A 13,867-nucleotide genomic window follows, 5' to 3' on the forward strand; every position below is an offset into this window, starting at 1 on the left:
TTACTGTAGTGGGGGAGGTGCTTTTACTAGAGGAAGGCATAGATCCGTGCCCCTGCTTTGCAGGAACACATGACCAATGCCTGACAGAACGGCAATCTGCCTGTGTAACGAATTTGGCTGCTCCAGGTAGATAGGCTAGTCTGTGTTCAAGTGAAGGCTGCTGAATGGTTTGCACGCCCTGTCACCGCAGCAGAATCATAGGTAGAGTAAATGAAGGATGGCCGCACTCCCATACAATGCAATGAGTTTATTTCCAGATTATAAAAACAGCACTGGAATAGTACAAACAGGGGGAAGGAGGTAACGCGTTTCACATGACTAGCGTGCTTTGTCACAATGCCTGTGTACCAATCAGCAGGTGCCAGCAGGCATCGGGTCTTCGGGACCAACTGATCAGCTCCCGCTGTGATTCTACAGAATTACAGTACAATTCTAGTAGAATCACAGAGGGAGCGAGCCGGCACCCTGTATTCGTGCCCAATACCTGGAAGTGCAGGGTCATGAACATATACGTGATCCTGCATAGATTGGCCACCCTGTAGCAATAAAACTGTTATAGGGTGGTCTGCAAGTGGTTAAAGGATATAATGATCTTTTGTAACATGTTATATGTTGCACCTATATTTAGGGTGTAACATGTAACTATAATGTAACAAACACAAAAAAAATGAAAGTGCAACCCACTGCTCCTCCAATATTCAATCATAAAATACATTAAATAAGGCAAATGCATTTACATGTCCACCCAAATGCTTTCATGATTACCACGTGACTGAGACACCACTATCTCTTGGCAGACACTCACCAGATCTCTATGCCTTTCATTTGCACGATTGGCATAAGGTGCTCGTATCACTCCACAAATCCATGGGGGTATTGCTACAGCACTCCTTCAATCATATCTTGTTCATATCCGCATAGCCACATGGCAACTGCAAATGCAGCAAAGCTAGAACCAGAAGTGACAAACTGGAGGCTTTGCGCAGTCCGGGGAGGGTGAGAGGTGGATGGTAGCACTTGTATACCTGGAGGCACTTTATATGAGGTAAGCGGTTTTTCTTCTTTCCTTGTGAGTGGCATTTTATTTAAATAAATACGTTCTTTTATGGTATTACACCATTGGGGTGCTGTTCCTTTCCTTTATAAGTTCATTTAGCCATCATACCAAGATATGATTGAAGGAGTAATGTAATGTACCAAAACTCCCATGGATTTGTGAAGTTATACAAAGCACCTTATGCTAATCATCCAAATAAGCATAAAGATCTAGCAAGTGTCTGCCAAGAGGGAGCGGTGTCTTACAGTCACATGAGGATCACGAAAAAAAGGGAAAATACCGCGCTATGAGCACAAAATAAAATTGAAATAAAATTAAATAAAGGGTGCAGCTGCAACAAAAAAAACACAAATATCAGTGTAGCGAACAAGAAAAATAATAAGTGCGCTTGCAATATAATAATTATTCAATAATAATATAACTTGTGTAAAAAGAATGTTTGAAATCGCAAAGTGGTAGTGAAAGTTCTTAAAAATAAATATAAAGAAAAGTCCATTCATAAAATAAAAGTTCAGTGAAGAAAGATTGTGTGAATCCAATAGACGGGAATCCAACATCCAAACTTCCACCTTGCCTCTCATGTGGGTTGGGGTGGCTGAAGGGCGGGATGTGAGGGGAACTTCCAAACTCCAGGTGCATCCAAATAACAGTAAGATTGAATGCTTACCAGAGTTGGTGGACCTCCTCTATGGCAAGGTCGGACACACAAGCAGCGGGTGTTCGTTACTGTTTTATTTTGCCGGCTTTTTAATATGTTTTATGGTGGAGGAGTGTTCCCCGCATGTCTGAGCAATAAAAGAATTATACTACACCATCGGAGCTTTTGTTTTTCTGTGCTCACGGCCCTGCGGACCAGTGAGTCTTTTGCAGAGTGACCTGCCTGCCCTGGGGATACTACAAACATCCGAGGATCCTGACGTGGGAGTCCGCTTATCCCTGCAGAGGGTTATATCTGCTTGTGTGTCCGACCTTGCCATAGAGGAGATCCACCAACTCTGGTAAGCGTTCAATCTTACTGTTATTTGGATGCACCTGGAGTTTGGAAGTTCCCCTCACATCCCGCCCTTCCACCTTCCCTCTCATGTGGGTTGGGGTGGCTGAAGTTTGGATGCCGGATTCCCGTCTATTGGATTCACACAATCTTTCTTCACTGAACTTTGATTTTATGAATGGACTTTTCTTTATATGTATATTTAAAGAACTTTCACTAACCACTTTGCGATTCAAACATTCTTTTTACACAAGTTATATTATCATTGAATAATTATTATATCACGGAAGCATTTGGGTTGACATTTGATTGCATTTTCACATTTGGACTTTTTGGACGTTTCACTACTTTCAGAAATATTGGTGGAAATCTTTTTCACATCAAAATGCTGCTTGAAACTTGGAGAAGGAGTGGGTCGCACTTTCATTTTTTGAGTCTTGTAGATTGTTCATTGACAGCAGCTGCAGTGGTTGGTGTAATTTCTATTAATGTATTTGTTGTGTGTAGCTGTGCACAATAAGCATTTATTATTACTCCAAAAACGCAGAGTAATTTTGGATGATGTAACTAGAATGCACCTGCCCGCACCCCTGATTCCAGCCCCCCTATGTGACAGTAGGCAGGGGATCTTCACACTACATCAGTTGTCACAATTTAAAAACCAGCGTGGCTTTGCGGGGCTCTACCCATACAACTGTGATATATATTCACAGAGATCTGTAAGTTAATGAACTGCAGGTAACATCCTTCATGGCGGCAGACGGCCTGTAGTTCTCAATGAACTGCGAGGGCACTGGAAAGCGCTCTCATAGTTCATTGACACTTCCTGCACTTCAGTAACTGTCTGCCAGTATGGGAGGTACAGGCAGAGAGCTATACAGGGTGTCTGCAGGAGCCTGACATTGCACCCATGATCTTTAATGCTTTACAGGCAATGGTGCTGTTGCTGTGTCTCAGCCAATCAGGGAGGGAGAATCGCAGAAGGCTGAGACACTCGTGGACATCGCTGGACAGAGAGGAACCTTAGGTAAGTATGGGGGGGGGGGCTGCTACACACAGAAGGCTTTTTATCTTAATGCAAAGAATGCATGAAGAGAAAAAAAACCTTCTGCCTTTTACAATGAAACTAGGATCAGAGGGGTTTTTGTCAGTAGCCTTTATGGTTAAGAAAATACTTTGCCTATGGCCACATCAATATTTGGCCTCACTATCAACCAGAGCTTTTACAATCCTGAAGTTCTTCTTAATTCTTCTTTACATATATTATTTAGGTTTCTGGTTTACTGGCCAATTACTTCTACCCAGTTTAAAATTAGTAATGCGTGTCATTTCATCTTCGGTTTACCTCTTCGGGACATAAGAAGTGATCCTTTACGTGGTCAACCTGCTCATGCTGGCAAGTGCTTCCAAGTGCTCACAAAAGCAGTAGGTATAAGAGAGTAAGGCACAGTGGTGATACTATTCCAGGAGTCTGAGATCGGATCGTAACAATCTAGTGTTTTACACCTTTGAGTCCCAAAGTATCCTCCAACCACATAAAGTTTATTTCCTGATGCTAATGCGTGACAAGACATCCTTTTGGATGTCATATCTCCAATTCTAGTCCACTGATTTGTTTCACAGTCAAAGCGATACGCGGAGGCTGCTGTAAATTCCGTGTCCCCACCCATAATAAAAATCTGGCTGCCCAATACAGCAGCAGCAGTATACCGCCATGGTTGTGGACATTCTGCTTTAATATTCCAACGGTTTTCAAAAGGATCGTAACATTGCACTTTGGAGACGCGATCTCTATGAATACTTGTACCTCCAAAGACAAACAGTTTCAGCTTTGCACTGACCACAGCTGCATTGCTTACACCATCTCTCAGTGGTGCCACCATTGTCCATTTATTTGACAGAGGATCATATCTCTCCACTTGCTTTAAAGAAACTGAAGGCGATGCTGGAAAAATGCCAGCAACTGCTGTATGTCCTCCAACAACATAGAGACAATTTTGCAACTCTGCAGAACCGTGCCCAAACCTTGCTATGAGCATGGGCGCAGCCTTCGCCCATTCCTCGTGGACCGTGTCATACACCCAAACGTCTTTAGACACTCCATTTTCAGAACCCCTTCCACCAGTGATATAGACCTTACAACCTATGGCACAAGCGCTAAATTCTTTTCTTGGACTTGGTAGGTCAGCTTTTGGAATAATTTGTTTAGCTTTGTGGTCAACCTGATAAATTTTATCACACATAAAAGTCTGTCCACCCAAAATCAGCAGGGTGTGTCCGGCTTGCCTAGGTTTAGCACACAGGCTAGTAACTATTCCATCATTCTGTAGGATTTTTCTCTTGCAATGAACAGCCTCCTCCATAATTCTTTTACTTCTCTCGTCAGCCATCACCAAATTCTCACAGGCAATGGCCTCCTTCAGAGATTCTGAAGAAAGCAAAGCCAACCTAATGTTCTTCAGCATTTCGGGAAAACAGTCTTTTCTTTTGTCCAGGTCATACTTAACCCATTGTAACACAACGTTAAAAACTACTTGCTCATCTTCGATTTCAAGTTCATCACTAGATACCAAGTCAAGCAAAATCTCTTTTGACAGGTTAATAAATTCTTCTGTTCTGTGCAGCGTTTCAAAATTTGCCAAACACATTCGCAAGGACAGTTCATACAATCGTCGGCACTGATGAGCATCAGAGAGCATCAGCATTCCCAGGCAATTTGAGGGATAGAGATTTTTTTCCAAGAATTCGGCTGCTGCATCTCGGACATCATGAAACTGAAGCATATCTCCTGCCTCCAGTAGAGACTCTGCATTCTCTTCATTAATGATGATTTTAGATGAATAAGCAAAGTCGAGCAGAAGTTCCAAAACCTCAGGGTGAAGACTGTCATGGAAGTTCACAGTGTTATCAAGGGTTTCCCTCAATCCATTACTAAACATGGCCTCAAAGTACTGGCTGCAGGCTGCCAACACTACACGGTGACATGGAAAAGAGCGGTCTCCTGCCCAAAGAGTGACATCAGTGAAAAGCTGCTGTTTACGCATGACATTTAGATGGCTCAGGACGCAGTCCGGATGAGTAAGCTTGTGATATAAGGAAATATTCATAGACCCAGTACTGGTCCGGGATTTCCTATTTTCATGAACACTGACAGACATGATGGTATCTAGAGCTGACAGATGAAAAAAAAAAAAAGAAAAAAAAAAAGTTATTTCAAGAACTTGAACAGTGCTTGCTTTTAACACTTACATATAATGAACTGATATTTGTGATGGATTAAATGCCCTTTTAAAAACTCCAAAAATTAAATAAGCCAGTACCCATATTGTGAGGTGCTTACCCGTGGCACCATTTTTATTTGAGAGCAAAGCCGGATGCAAAGGAGATAGGTCAAAGCAACAGCATCATATAATCAGCCTTTCAATGAAGCACAGTCTGTCCAGCTCAAGTTTTTTTTGTTTGTTTTTTAAAGGATTACTAAACCCTCATTTTTTTTTTTTTAAATAACCATGTCATACTTGCCTCCTCTGTGCAGTTGGTTTTGCACAGAGTGGCCCGATCCTCCTCTTCTGGGGTTCCTCAGGGGCGCTTGTGGCTCCTCCTCTTCTCGAGTGCCCCGGAGAAGCGATCTTTTTCGGGACACCCTGCGGGCTCGCTCCCGTGTCCTGCTGCATCTATTGACACAGACAGAAGGACTCGGCCCCGCCCACTGGTGCCTGCATCACTGGATATGAGTGACAGCAGTGGGAGCCAATGGCTTTGCTGCTATCAATCTATTCAATCAGCATACAAGACACCGGCTAGAGCTGGTGTGCTCATCCCCAGGGCGAGAAAGAACAGGTTCAGGCAAGTAAAACAGGGGGTCTGGGGGGGCTACTGCATGACAAAAGGTTTTCCACCCTAATGCATAATGCTGCATTAAGGTGAAAAAACACAAGGGTTTACAACCCCTTTATAGAACATGTTATACCTTTCAGCTCTGTGCAGTGGATTTGCATAGAGAAGCCCCAATCTTCCTCTTCTTGGGTCCCTAGTCAGCGCTCATAGCTCTCCCCCCCAGAGCAAGCAGCTTGCAATGGGGGCACCCAAGCAGGTTCATGCCCGAGCCGCGGCTGTGTGTGTCCACACACAGAGCCGTGGCTCAGCCCTGCCCCCTCTCCACATTGGCTCACTGGCTGTGATTTACAAGCCAATGGCTCCTGCTGCAGTCTCAGCCAATGAGGAGAGAGAGTCCCTGGAGAGCAGAGACTCTTGTGCACATCGCTGGAGGAAGATCGAGCTCAGGTAAGTATTAGCTGCACAGATGTGTTTTTTTTTTTTAAACTGCATGCATGTAAAAAACCTTGAGCCTTTAAAACCACTTTAAACATAAAAAAGGTATCAACATACAATATATGTGAAATTAATCTAGTGCCAATACAAAAATAATAAACATATAGCCCCACAAAGAAATATCAGTGATCTGAGAAGTGCCAAAGTGAAAGGTGAATCAGTAAAGGGAATCTCAATCCACGCAATTAGTTGAGGTTCCCAACACCACAATGACCTGGGGTGCACACCCAACTCAGTGTACAACAAAAACTCTTACTAATGCGGTGAAACGCGTAGGGTGGAGCCATCGCTCATGACGTCATTACGCTTTTCAAAATCAGGAAGTGATTTGATTATCTCCCAGGATTAATTGTTTAAGCACTTTATACCTTGTAATTTGTAAGTAGTCTGTACATGCTTTTAATAATTATACACAGTTTCCCCAGCTTCTACATTTTGACATGGGGTATCTCTGCTTGCGGATGTGACACCTATAAGGATATGGTGTTGATTTAGAAGATCTCCATCTCCCATACCGGTGACCACTGAGATTCATGTGCTTTTTCCCTTGGTAAAGATTTCACTAACTCTGGTAAGAGATTTTATTGTACACTGAGGTGGTGGTGCAAGGCACATCAATTGTATGGAGCAAGATTCCATTAATGGATTCACCTTTTACTTTGAGACAACTCAGATCATGGATATTTCTTTGTGGGACATAAAATTCTTATAATATATATACACGCCACAAAGAAATATCAGTGATCTGAGTTGTCTCAAAGTGAAAGGTGAATCAGTTAATGGAATCTTGCTCCATACAATTGATGTGCCAGACACCACAACGACCTTGAGTGCACCACCACCTCAGTGTACAATAAAGACTCTTACCAGAGTTAGTGAAACCTTTACCAAGGAAAAAAACACATGAATCTCAGTGGTCACCGGTATGGGAGATTCTTCTAAATCAACACCATATCCTTAGAAGTGTCACATCCACAAGCAGAGATACCCCATGTCAAAATGTAGAAGCTGGGGAAACAGTGTAAAACTGCATATAATTAAAAGCATGTACAGACTACTTACAAATTCCAAGGTATAAAAGTGCTTAAACAATTAATCCTGGGAGACAATCACTTCCTGATTTCGAAAAACGTAAGGACGCCATGAGCGATATCTCCACCCTACGCGTTTCACTGCACTAACTCTAGTAAGAGTTTTTGTTGTACATGAGGTGGGTGTGCACTCTAGGTCATTGTGGTGTCGGGAACCTCAACTAATTGTGTGGATCAAGATTCCCTTTACCGATTCACTTTTCACTTTGGGACTACTCAGAACACCGATATGTCTTTGTGGGGCTATATGTTTGTTATTTTTTTTAATTTTGCGGTGTATTGGCACTGGATTAATTTCATATATATTGTATGTTTATACCTTATTATATTTAAATTTTAGCATGGCATCTTATGTGGCGGTTCACACTTGCGCGCTCTGTGAGATCGCATGTGATTCGCACCACACATCACATGCGATGTCCGTGCGATGCGATTTCAGCCATACAGCTAGTATGGCAGATATTGCATCGCAGTCAAACCAAACTCGCACAGGACCCTTTTTTTGATCCGCACCAGACTCGGATCGCATGGGGGTGTTCACCCCCCATGCAATCCGATTCATGTCTGAACTGTCAGTTCGCAGTGTAATATGCGAGCTGAAATGGGGGCGTCATTAACAATGTATTGACACTCCCAAAAGTTTGCATATGGCAGTGTGAACTGCTGTGCGAATCGGGTGGGATGCGGGAACCCGCAGTGGATTCGCAGGGTTCCCGCATTGCACAAGTGTGAATCGAGCCTTGGAAAGATGAACTGAGCGGATTTGAAAACATTGACAAGAAAATGCTGTTGCTTTGACTTCTCTTCGCTGCAAGACCTTCGCCTCTATACCTTGTTTGGAATTGACTGATAGGAATAGATATAACACCAGGAGTGTAATGCGTTTATAGAAGATGTAATGTACAATGCAGGGGAGGGTCCTTAGGTATTCATACTCACCAAGGTGACTGTAGCTGTCTATATACAGGGATTGCATACTAAAGACATTAGATGCAATTCTTTAGGTTATGTGGAAAAAAATACATAAAAAATAAAAGTGTGGAGTTGATTTTCTTAAAGTGTAAATGACCTCATTCACCAGTCAGCCATACATAAAGTGCATCTTCTACTGTGTAACAAATTGGATATTGTAAAATCAGGGCAGTGAATAATACATTTTGTATGTAGTATTCATTACATTAAATATATAAAAGGCCTTTAAAGTATTCATCATGTCCTACATGTTCTTCCTCAGAAGCCATAGTGGATCCATCTCCAAATGGCTACAGTTAAGGATGGAATGTTCCTACAAAATCGATCAAAATTTAGACAAGAAAACTGGGACTTTAAAGAGGAACTGCAGTCTGCTCATATAATTTGTAATAAAAACCTCTTTGCCATTCTAAAGCTTCCCTCCAACCACTTTGCATATTATTTTATATATACTGTGATTCTGCCAAATATGATGCAGAAATCTCCCTCCACTGCGTCTGGCAGCATCCATTTTAACTGTGGGCAGGTGAAGCTGCTGCCTGTTAACTTCCTGGATTTACACAGAGGCACACCTCCAGCTCGGCAGCTCATTAGCCATCTTATGTCCCATCTCCGAGAGAGAGAGAGAGAGAGAGAGAGAGAGAGAGAGAGAGAGAGAGAGAGAGAGAGAGAGAGAGAGAGAGAATGTCATTAGCCTAGGTTAATGACCAGACAAACTGGAAGTGGGCTGTATAAAATGAAATTACTAACAGGAAAAAAATGCTTTAGTATCCAAAGAACAACAAGGGCAGAAGATTTAATAGATGGAAAGTTGAAAACTGAAGGTCCGCTTTAAGAGAAGTAATCAGTGACCAATTGATAGCCTTAAAACATCACAGTGCATAAAAACATACAAGTATAAAAAAACTCATACAATGGATATAAAAAGTCTACACACCCCTGTTAAAATGTCAGGTTTCTGTGATGTAAAAAAAAAAAAATAAAAATAAAATAAGACAAAAGATAAAATCATTTCAGAACTTTTTCCACCTTTAATGTGACCTATAAACAGTACAACTCAGTTAAACAACAAACTGAAATCTTTTAGGTGGAGGGAAACAAAAATAAAAAAAAATAAACTAATATGATTGCATAAGTGTGCACACCCTTAAATTAATACTTTGTTGAAGCACCTTTTGATTTTATTAAGGCACTCAGTCTTTTTTGGGTATGAGTCTATCAGCATGACACAGCTTGACTTGGCAATATTTGCCCACTCTTTGCAAAAACCCTTCAAATCTGTCAGATTGTGAAGGTGTCTCCTGTGCACAGCCCTCTTCAGATCACCCCACAGATTTTCAAATCGGATTCAGGTCTGGGCTATTTGGAACTGTTTATAATTCCCTCTACCTTGACTTAAACCCCTGTTGCATCTGAAGAAAAACTGCCACAAAGCATGATGCTGCCACCACTATGCTTCACTGTGGGTATGGTGTTCTTTTGGTGATGTGCAGTGTTGTTTGCACCAAACATATCTTTTGGAATTACAGCCCAATTGTTCAACCTCGGTTTCAGACCATAAACACATTTTCCCACATGCTTTTGGGAGACTTCAGATGTGTTTTTGCAAAATTTATCCGGGCTTGGATGTTTTTCTTTTTAAGAAAAGGCTTCAGTCCTGCCACTCTACCCCATAGTCCAGACATATGAAGAATACGGGAGATTGTTGTCACATTTACCACACAGCCAGTACTTGCCAGATATTCCTGCAGCTCCTTTAATGTTGCTGTAGGCCTCTTGGAAGCCTCCCTGACCAGTTTTCTTCTTGTCTTTTCATCAATTTGAGGGACATCCAGTTCTTGATAATGTCACTGTTGTGCCATATTTTCTCCACTTGATGACTGTGTTCCATGGTATATCTAATGCCTTGAAAATTAATTTTATACCCTTCTCCTGACTGATACCTTATAACAATGAGATTCCTCTGATGCTTTGGAAGCTCTCTGCGGACCATGGATTTTGCTATAGGATGCGACTAAGAAAACGTCAGAAAAGACCTACAAAAACAGTATAACTATAATTGGGGTTATAACAAAAAAAAAAAAAAGGGAGAAAAAAGGGCAAAAAAAAGACAGCCCTGGGACGGACTTTAAAAGGCACTTTGGACAAAAAATAGGTACAAATATATTTTATTGATAATTCATTATGCAAATAGAGCAAAGAAAGAATTTAAAACATACATCACATACTAGACATAAGTATATGGTGCAGAGAGAATATATGCACCGTGTAGGCAACAGTGAGCCCCTGTGCATCAACGCGTTTCGCTGTTTTGCTTCATCAGGACACACTCGGGGGTTGTTGGGAAAGGCAGGTCCCACTATCGAAAATAAAAAACACATAGGTAAGACTATGTGTAACAACAACACATATATACACATACACACATTATATCTATATATATCCATATCTATATATCTATCTCATCCTCATCCGGGTGACATGCATAACGCACATATACCTACCTTCTCAAAAAAATCGGCAGAAGATAATCTCCCCTGGGCATCAAACATCACCATGTATTGGTAAAGGTTTACAATATTCAGATATTTGTGACCAATGGTAAACTGGAATATATATATATATATATATATATATATATATATATATATATATATATATATATATATATATATATATATATATATATATATATATATATATATATATATATATATATCTCTCTCTTACGTCTTACCTAGGTGTTTTATTTTAGATAGCAAGACCTGTTTTTTCCAACAATCCCCGTTTCCTGATGAAGCAAAACGCATTGACGCACAGGGGCTCACTGTTGCCTACAAGGTGCATACATTCTCTCTGCACCATATACTTATGTCTAGTGTGTGATCTATGTTTTTAATGCTTTTTTTGCATAATGAAGAGTCAAAAAAATATATTTTTACCTATTTTTCATCCAAAGTGCCTTTAAAGTCTGACCCAGGGCTGTCTTTTTCCCTTTTTCTCCTTTTTTGAGTTACAATCTCCCAATACAGATGAGGCCATAGGAGTGCTCTCTTTCTTATATAATTGGGGTTAATCAGAGGCACTTTAAATGATGGCAGGTGTGTACTGACTCCTATTTAACATGAGTTTGAATGCGATTATTTATTCTGAACACAGCTACATCCCCAGTTATAAAAGAGGGTGTGCACACTTGTGCAACCACATTCAGTTTTATTTTTTTAATTTTTACTCCCCCCCCCCCCCCCTGCAAAGATTTAATTTTGATTTTCAGTTGAGTTGTACAGTTTATAGGTCACATTAAAAAGGTGGAAAAAGTGCTGAAATTTTTTATCTTGGTCTCATTTTTTTACATCACAGAAACCTGACATTTTAACAGGGGTGTGTAGACTTTTTATATCCACTGTAAAACCCAATTTAAAACAATTCACATCAGAAATGTTATTCAAAACTAGATACAATTGCTCCTGCCTACGCGTTTCACGATTTTGTCCACTTCCTCAGGACTTTAATTGGAGCGGTATAGATGTGCAATATATAAGAAAGTTCAAACCTAGGATAAATATAAAAAGGACACATTAATAATACTGTCCAGATCCAGCTGTGATGTTTTACTGCTATCAGTTGGTCCCTGATCAAGTATCTTTAAAGTTCCAATTTTCCAGTCTATATTTTGATTGATTATTGTAAAAAAAGGTCTCCCCAAAACTCCCAATGAGAGAGACACAGGGAAATAGGGGATTTTAGCATGCCAAAAAACAAGAAAAAAAAAAAAAAAAAAAACCACAAAAAAACACAAAACACACACACACACATCAATTCGACAATGTTTATCAAACACCATTAAAAATCTAGAAAAAAAAAAAAAAATCTTATCTAAAAAAGCATGTAGTACATTCTACCAGGCTGGTTATACATTCAAATCAGCATTTGAGGGAAACAGAGGGTGATGGGATCAACACTTTCGCCCAAAGTGAGTTTCTTCAGGATCCACTTTGTATGTGTATAGCTTTTATGCTGGTAAGGTGTTTAATAAACATTGTTGGTTTTATACTTTATTACTTTTGAACACGATTGCATTTTTTCTGTTTTTTTGGCACTCTAAAAATCCCCTATTTTCCCATGTCTCTACTATTAGGAGTTTCGGGTGAGATCATTTTTTTCATTAGTTGCACCTTTGGGGATTGTGCTTTACTTGTATACAAGACCTACCACCCACAACATTCCTACTTTGAATATACTTACTCCGGGATGATACCAACCAGTGCCATTTACTACAAGTGAGCATTGAATTGCAGATCTTTATTTTGAATGTTCCTGCAGACACAGCATTACCTGGTTTCTACAGAGCCCACATGGCAACATGTACAACTTGAAATTTGTTGCCTATAGCCAGACTGTGTACAAGTGTTGTACAACAAAACGGGACAATATACAGATGTCTGGGCTTCTAGTTTGTTGCTGTACCTTTATAGAAGGAAGGCTTGTCTCCAGATAAGCCTGCTATCTGTTTGTGCTATATCTATCTATATATAGTCCCCTTAGTTGAGGGCCTGAGTAGTTAAAACAAATTAGTTTGGTTTTCTGCTTGCTAGCTTGAATGTGTCCTGGGAACCCCTTTTGTACATTTTCTTTTTTTTTTAATTGGCATTTTGCGGTCCTGCCTTAGAGTCCACACCTCCAAAAGAAGAGAACATTTCTCTTCAAATGAGAAGCCAAGGCCCATCAATAATATAGATGGAAATGGGATGCAAAAATACAAATCTGAACAAACTTTTGGACTAGCGTTCCATTGACCCAAAAGTTCCCTTTTCAAACCATCTCCACGAACAGCAGCAGACACTGTCTGAGCTGTAGTCTATGCAGCCAAAGATTCTCTATAAAACAACAGAAGGGCAAACGCGGGTCTTGGAGGAGAAGAGGGTCAACACTGGACCTCGCGGAGGAGACAGCTGGAGCAAAGCTACAGCAGAAGTTCACATTTGCGCACCTTTATACACCACACTAGAGGTCAACCGATATTTGGCTTTTTTTACCTAATCGGCATCGGTGGATTGTGCTGATAAAAAAAGCCGATTCAGCGGGACTTGCAAATTACTTCTGTCATAGAAGTCAATTGCAAGTTTTCTGAAGTTTTCTTCTCTCCTCCTCTGGGCAGCCTGCCAAGTCTGATAAGAAGATACATTTGTATCTCTTTCAGGTTCTTTTATCAATAGACTGAACTCCGTGGAGAAGTTTTCAGTTTAACCATTTAAAGACTAAATCTTTTCTGACATTTGTTGCTTACAAGTAAAAATCCTGTATTTTCTGCTATAAAATCACTTAGAACCCCCAAACATTATATATATTTTTTTTAGCAGAGACGCCAGGGAATAAAATAGCGGTTGTTGCAATATTTTATGTCACACGGTATTTGCGCAGCGG

General features: G+C 40.5%; 1 protein-coding gene across 3 annotated transcripts in view; it reads right to left on the minus strand.

Moving 5' to 3' along the window:
- Window positions 1-13,867, minus strand: part of KLHL25 (kelch like family member 25) — an 89,674-nt gene that overhangs the window by 24,073 nt on the left and 51,734 nt on the right. For all 3 annotated transcript variants that reach the window (XM_073618421.1, XM_073618422.1, XM_073618424.1), the window contains one exon: window positions 3,394-5,220. In XM_073618421.1, the coding sequence (XP_073474522.1) occupies window positions 3,437-5,206 (1,770 nt within the window). In that variant the 5' untranslated portion in view covers window positions 5,207-5,220 and the 3' untranslated portion in view covers window positions 3,394-3,436. The remainder of the gene's footprint in view (window positions 1-3,393; window positions 5,221-13,867) is intronic.

The sequence above is a fragment of the Aquarana catesbeiana genome, linkage group LG03 (genome assembly GCF_042186555.1).
Source record: "Aquarana catesbeiana isolate 2022-GZ linkage group LG03, ASM4218655v1, whole genome shotgun sequence".
In the NCBI taxonomy this organism is placed as follows: domain Eukaryota; kingdom Metazoa; phylum Chordata; class Amphibia; order Anura; family Ranidae; genus Aquarana; species Aquarana catesbeiana.